This window comes from Crocodylus porosus, unplaced genomic scaffold (genome assembly GCF_001723895.1).
Source record: "Crocodylus porosus isolate Cpor-Errol unplaced genomic scaffold, CroPor_comp1, whole genome shotgun sequence".
Classification (NCBI taxonomy): domain Eukaryota; kingdom Metazoa; phylum Chordata; order Crocodylia; family Crocodylidae; genus Crocodylus; species Crocodylus porosus.
The window spans coordinates 104,685,626-104,692,735 of record NW_017728886.1 but is presented as its reverse complement, the minus strand read 5'-3'; the positions used below and the strand labels follow the sequence as shown (position 1 = coordinate 104,692,735).

Sequence of the window (7,110 nt, the reverse complement as noted above, 5' to 3'; positions counted from 1 at the left end):
CCAGGATCTGGGTGAACGTCTATTCACCAGAGCGCCCCAAGGGATGACAAGGTCGAACGGTCACAAACTCCTGCAAGACCGTTTCAGACTGGACACAAGGAAGAATTTCTTTACTGTCCGAGCCCCCAAGGTCTGGAACAGTCTGCCAGCGGAGGTGGTTCAAGCACCTACATTGAACACCTTCAAGAGTAAATTGGATGCTTATCTTGCTGGGATCCTATGACCCCAGCTGACTTCCTGCCCTTTGGGCAGGGGGCTGGACTCAATGATCTCCCGAGGTCCCTTCCAGCCCTAATGTCTATGAAATCTATGAAATCTATACATCCAATAATTACTTTGGAATCTATGGCCATCTCAGCAATTTTTGACAAATCTGTCTCAGTGATGGAGTTTATTAAATTTAGTGTGGCACGCAAGCCTTTACTCAACTTATTCTTCTGTTCTTAGAGAAGGCTATTTCTGCCTCCCCCTTCCCCCTTGCATGAGAAGCTTGAGTTTAGAGGGTGAAGACCATGTGCAGATATGGGAATTTAAAGCATTTGCAATAGAAAATAGGATTCTGTAAGTTAGTCTTACCACCTCATATTGAAAGAATTCAAGAGTGCCTTGACATCTATCAAACTGCGGTCTTATCAACTCAAATTCCCTGGAGGTAACAATATACAGTATTTTCTTGAACAATCCATTCACTTACTATGTCTCAGTTTCCACTGGTATTAAAATCGTACTTGATTGCTAACAGTGGTAAAGTGGTTCTCACCTGTTCAGCCTTGCCATCTTTGTTTGTACGTGTTCGGTCAGAGTTCCACAGCTCAAAACTCGAGGGAGGTAAGAAAGGAGGAATAACAGCCTTGAGCTTATCATTAGGTAGCCTAGTAAATGGAGCACCACTTCTTAACTGAGAAAAAAAATGGTACATTTTTGGAAAGATTACTTTAGATCTAATGACATATATTTAAAATAGAAAGTGAAGTTATTAGGGAATGCACTGATTATAAACATATAATATCAAACTTTAAGGGTTTCATAGACTCATAGAAAATTAGGGTTGGAAGGAACTTCAAGAGGTCATCTAGTCCAACCCCCTGCTCAAAGCAGGACCATCCCCAAACTAGATCATTCCAGCCAGGGCTGTCAAGCCAGGCCTTAAAAACTTCCAGGGATGGAGATTCAGCTACCTCTCCAGGTAACTCATTCCCGTGCTTCACCATCCTCCTAGTGAGAAAGTTTTTTCTAATATACAATTTAAACCTCCCTTGCTACAACTTGAGACCATTGCTCATTGTTCTGTCATCTGTCATTAACAGAAATTTTTTAAAAGGGAAAAGTAACATGTATTCAAGATTTCTGAAATAAATACTTGTGAAGATATACACTACAGCTGGTAGGCAACCCCTGGCATGGGTGACAGTGTGGCATGCGAAGGTATTTTGCTTGCCATGCACACATTGGGGCTGATGACAGGGAAGGGGCTGGGGCTGTACTGCTACAAGGACTGGGCACCTTGCTGCTCCCCCTCTATTCTCCCCTGGGACACCAACATCTTACAAGTTGAGGTTGTGTGTGTTTTTGGCACTCTGCCCAAAAGCACTGCCAACCCCTGCACTATAGAATAATAAAGTATACTTAACAGTTAACAGAAGTTAACAGAAGTGCCCCCCACCCTTAATTTCCTTAGTTAGCCACATTAAAGAGTGCTCAAAGATCTAATGATCTGTACACATTCTGGACTTCTATGCTCCCAAGAGAAGATCATCCAACCAAGTCTTTAGAGCAGGAGTTTTCAACCTTTTTGGGTCAGTGTACCCCTGGTGGCTCGACACAGAGCGGGAATAGGAGTGGTGCACAGCCAAACATGGAGCAACGGCAGCTGCTACATGCAGGCTTCCCCTGCCCCCCATGTCCAGCCAGTTGGGCAGCACCTGCGCGGCAGTGCAGGATCGTGCATGGCAGTGCTCTGTCTCTATGCCCCTGCATGTACCCCCTAGGGCCTTCTAAAGTACCCCTGGGAGTACACATACCCCTGGTTGACAACCCCTGCTCTAGACTATAAAAAAATTTAAAACTGAAATAGATTTCTTTGTTTTCCTCTTTTGTTGCACATGATGCTGAACTATATTCATCTCTACTATTTAAATTTCTCCAAAAAGTCACTAGGACCTTTCAGAATTCACCTCACTAAAATTGCTCTTTAAAGGCTTTTCAAGAGCAAAGCATTTATTCAATTGATCTCTTTTTAAAAAATCATTATGGAGTATATGATGGTACATCCATCAACCAACAGACATTGGTTTCTATAAGGGTCAATTTTTCCAACAGTTACAACTCCACAGAATCTGTAACGGGTCAATGATTGCTAGCACAGGATCTAAGAGTAGCTGTCCTTAAAAAAAATAAACAAGAAATCCCCCTTTGAAATCCAACTTGAACATGAAATCCAACTTGAACAAGAAATCACAGAACAAAAAATCATCTACATATTTGACTGGGTTAACCATGGTCTCAACATGGACTATGGATTCTCATCCCATTACCCAAACCATCTATTTACTCCACATGGATGTTGATCGATGGTAGTGCTAGCTTGAGTTTGGAGCAGTCACACATTCAGGCCAGCAAGGGCCTAGAGGACTGAAAGATAAGAATCCCCTCACTCCCATTCCAGGATCCCTCCTGTCCCTTGGGCTCCCCTAATTCCCCTCCGAACCCCTGGGGCTCCCACCCCTCACTTACTAGGGCTGCCCATGCTGTCTGTGCTGGGGAAGCAGGCAGGAAAGAGATAACCTGCTTGCCTCACTCCCACTGCCACCGCTGCCAGGCTGCTGATTTTCTCTGGACTGAGTCTGCCCAGGGAGCAGCAGTGGTGGTGATGCAGTGGTAGCAGCAGCCCAGCAGACAGGTTAACCCTTCCCTGACTGCTCCACTAGGACAGACAGTGTGGACAGCCAGAAGTCATCGGGGGAAGAGGGATGGGGGTGAACAGTGGGCCTGATCCAGGCCAGTGGTGGGAGGGGGACAGGTGGGGTGTTTACACTATGGTGTAGCCTAACGTGGCTACGCCTTAATGTAACACAAGCTGGGTAACACAGAGCAGAGATAATCCTGCCCTGGAGTAGAGTAACTTTGAGCTGCCTACCAAGTGCTTAAAACTAGTTTCAGATGTTAATGTACAGACAATCCAAGGGTTAAGAGCTCCAGGAGCCACTCAAAATTACCATGCAATTAGGCCTTAAGGCCCCTGGCAGACGTGCACTTAAAGGCGCGATAAGATCTGATGCATGATCCCTTCCTGCCATGCTACACATGCAAGGCAGGAGGCATGACTGTGGGATTAAACATCAGATCCCATTGTCTTATTGCAGGTCCAGGAGGAGCCGAGGATCTTGATCCTGGACTCCCCCTGCACTGGCAAGAAGCAAGCTTGTATGGCTGGTGCCTGGCAGTTGATCTGGGCTCCCACCCTCAGGCGTTTGTGATGAGCCCCAGCAGCTAGGAGCCCAGATAAGCTGATGGGCCTCCCAGCTGTACCCCAGTGGCTGGGAGCCCCAGCCCAGCCCAACATTCAATTAATGGCATAACAGCAACCAGCCACAAAGTTATTTGTGTAATAACTTTACAGTTTATTGCTTGTTTTATCACAGCATTAACTTGTGGATGGGTAACTACTTAAGACATGACTGACTGGTTAACCATGTTGTTAGTTTAGTGCCAGAGGCCTAAGATGCCACTGTGTCCTACATTTTGTCCTACTTCAGCCTAAAACAGCTAATGACCTTTGTAACTGTGGGGCTGGGGGGACGCCAGCATTTTGGATACTCTCCACTCCAGTCACCATGAACAAGTGCTGAGCATGCTGAGAGCACTGAAACTTACCATAGTTGTCAGTATTTCATCATCTTTTTCCATTTTTGTAGTACCCGTACCTGAAAAAAATGCATACAAAATATTTAAAGATTCCAGATTCTTATTCTCCAGGATAGTGCTGACAAACATATCACAGGGCACAATTATTTCACACTAAGCCAGATTTTTCCGTAGTAATTCTGCTGACGTTTGTGGGATGGTATCCGAGAGAAATTTACTATACTACAGGAGCATCTATATGTGCAATAAATGCTTATTGCGCCAGAGTTTATTGCTCCCAGGCACACCCATTGAACATGTGCCCAGAAGCAATAAACTCATTTGCAACATGTGCATCAGAGCAGCTCCAGCTGACAGTGGGCCGGGGAAGAAGTGGGGTCAGCCTGCCAGCCTGGGGCTGCTCCCCCACAGCTCAACGTGCAGAGGAGCATCTAGCTAGGGCACACGGGTGTTACAGCACAGGGCAAGCTGGCAGACAGCCCCCACACTGAAGCACTCGCGTGCCCAAGCCAGGCAGGGCAGCATTTACACATGCCCTACTGCAGAGTTTTTTCTCCACAGTTTTTTACTCTGCAGGTTTTTAGTCTGCAGCAGGATACTACTTGTATTAAAAAAATTAGTTTACTCCAGCCTAATAGGGCTACACATGTAGACATGCAACATTGACTACACAGCTAATTAGTCAGCTGCGTGGCAAACATCTCGTGTACATGCACTCTGTATTGGTGCGTTTCAGTTTTTCAGTGGAAAATGATTACATTTTAATAGGTGGGCTTTGGTGTTTTCACATTTCTTGTGTGGAATTCTATTATATTGTGCTCATCTAAATAGCACCTACTTAGCCATGCAAGAAGCATTTTTGGCATTTATGCTCAGTCTGTGACTATTATCTGTACAGCATCTGCATGTATACCAAGCAAGGCACAGTAGGTGCACACTGTAAGTACACACTGGCAGAGCAGCTACATGGCTACCTATGTACATACATTGGTTTAAGTCTCCACAAAAAACAGCGATGCAGAAAGGGGTGGCCTTCTTAATGTTTAGCCCCAACAGCTGAGTAGTTAGGGCAACTGCCTTAGAACCAAGAAGTTAGAGACCTGGGTTACACCCTTGTCCACAACCTAGACCCCTCTGACTTCTCAGCCAAAGTCTCTAACAACCAGGCTGCAGGTTATCCAATACCTAACCTCCTCTCCAATGTTCCTTTTGAAGCTGACCCCCTGGGTAAACAAGAGAGAGAGAAAGTAAGACCAAGGAGCAGAGAAAAACAAGAGTATATGTAGCCCAGCCAGATGGCTATGGCTCTGGAAAGAAGCAGGCCTTGGGTTCTAACCTAGGCACCTTCCTCTAGTGGAAAAGAAACTGTCCCCTTTACCAGTAACTATTAAATGCAATAGGCAGCTTCAAAAAGCGCACAGGAGCAGGGACTGGATAATGATTTGCCTATTGTCTGGTGCTTAGAACATCACACTAGGAAGTCATAGAGTTACTAGCTGTGGTTGAGGGAGGCCTCCCACGTAACTTATCCTTAACCATGGAGCTACTGGGGATGAAACATGGAAGGGGCCTCCTCTTCCAGGGTCTAAAAGTTACTGGTCAGGTTTCTGTCCTGTTACAATTTCACTGCTTACATGCATAAATTAGGTCTGCATATGTACCTGCCTGGCCAATGAACAGGCTGCTGTGCATGCTCAGTTTAAGTCTGAATGCTTACATGGCCACACTCATAGATTGTAAGGGGATGGAAGGGACCTCACAAGATCAGAGTCCAGGCCCACTGCACTAAGCAGGAAAGACAACTGAGGTCAGGTTACCCCAGCAAGGTGACCATCCAGTCTCCTCTTGAAGATCTCCAGGGTAGGTGATTCCAGCACCTCTGGAGGGAGTTTATTCCACAGTCTGGACACCCTGTGAAAAAGGTTTTCCTAATGTTGATACTGAATCGGTCTTCCAGGAGTTTGTAGCCATTACTCCTGGTTTTCCCTAACGGTGCCCTGGTGAACAGTTGTTCACCAAGCCCTTGATGCATTCCCTTGATGTAGCAGTAAGCTGCTACCGAGTCCCCTCATTGCCTAATCTTTTTTTAGGCTGAAGAGGCCCAAATCCCCCAGCCTTTCCTCATATGGCTTGCCTTGCAAGTTTCTGATCATATGGATGGCTCTTCTCTGGACTCTCTGAAAATTTTCTGTGTCCTTGTTGAAGTGTGGTGCCCAGAACTGGATGCAGTACTCCAGCTGTGGTCTCACCAATGCTGAGTAAAGCAGAAGAACCACTTCCTTGGTTTTACTTGAGATGCACTGGTTGATGCATGTTAGAGTCTTGGTTGCCCTGCTGGCTACAGCAGCACACTGATGACTCATGTTCAAATTGTTCATGGTCTGTTATTACCCCTACGTCCCTTTCATTCATGGTGCTAGTCAAATTGGTTCCAACAAGCCTGTAATTATGTTGGGGATTGTTCGTCCCCAGATGGCGCACTTTACACTTCTCAATGTTGAACCTCATCTGGTTCCAATACGCCCAACTTGCCAGCCTATGTCTGCCTGTACCTGCAAGCCTATCTTCAAACGTGACCACGCTCCCCCATAACTTGGTGTCACTGCAAACTTGGCCAGTGAAGTCTTTAGCTTCACCTCCAAATCATTGATAAAGATGTTGAAAAGCACTGGACCAAGCACGGACCCCTAAGGGACACCACTGGCCACTTCTCACCAGAATGACACAGATCCATTCATTAGAATGCTCCAGGTCCTACCCAGCAGCCAGCTTCCTACCTACCTAAATGTCAAGCAGTTAAGCCCACAATCTTCCAATTTTCTTATAAGAACATCATGGGATACCAAATCAAAGGCCTTTTGGAAATCTAGGTCTATAATGTCAACCTTCTCTCTCTTATCCAGCGGGTGAGTTACCTAGTAATAGAAGGTGATAAGATTGGTAAGACAAGAGCTGCCCATGATGAAGCCATGCTGGCTGTCAATCAGAATCCTACCTTCTGCAAGTGTATCACACATAGACTCTCTTGAATTTTTCCAGGATTTTCCCTAGGACAGAAGTTAGGCTAATTGGCCTATAAATGGTCCTCTCTCTTCCCCTTCTTGAAGATAAGCACTACATTTCATAGATTTCATAGACATCAGGGCTGGAAGGGACCTCGGGAGATCATTGAGTCCAGCCCCCTGCCCAAAGGGCAGGAAGTCAGCTGGGGTCATAGGATCCCAGCAAGATAAGCATCCAATTTAC

General features: G+C 45.9%; 1 protein-coding gene across 1 annotated transcript in view; it reads right to left on the bottom strand.

The window, feature by feature from the left end:
* Positions 1 to 7,110, bottom strand: part of ANKS6 (ankyrin repeat and sterile alpha motif domain containing 6) — a 72,716-nt gene that overhangs the window by 24,043 nt on the left and 41,563 nt on the right. Inside the window, exons 9-10 of the mRNA XM_019536821.1 lie at positions 3,874 to 3,923; positions 761 to 898 (exon numbers count right to left, since the gene is read on the bottom strand). Coding sequence (XP_019392366.1) covers positions 761 to 898; positions 3,874 to 3,923 — 188 coding nt within the window. The remainder of the gene's footprint in view (positions 1 to 760; positions 899 to 3,873; positions 3,924 to 7,110) is intronic.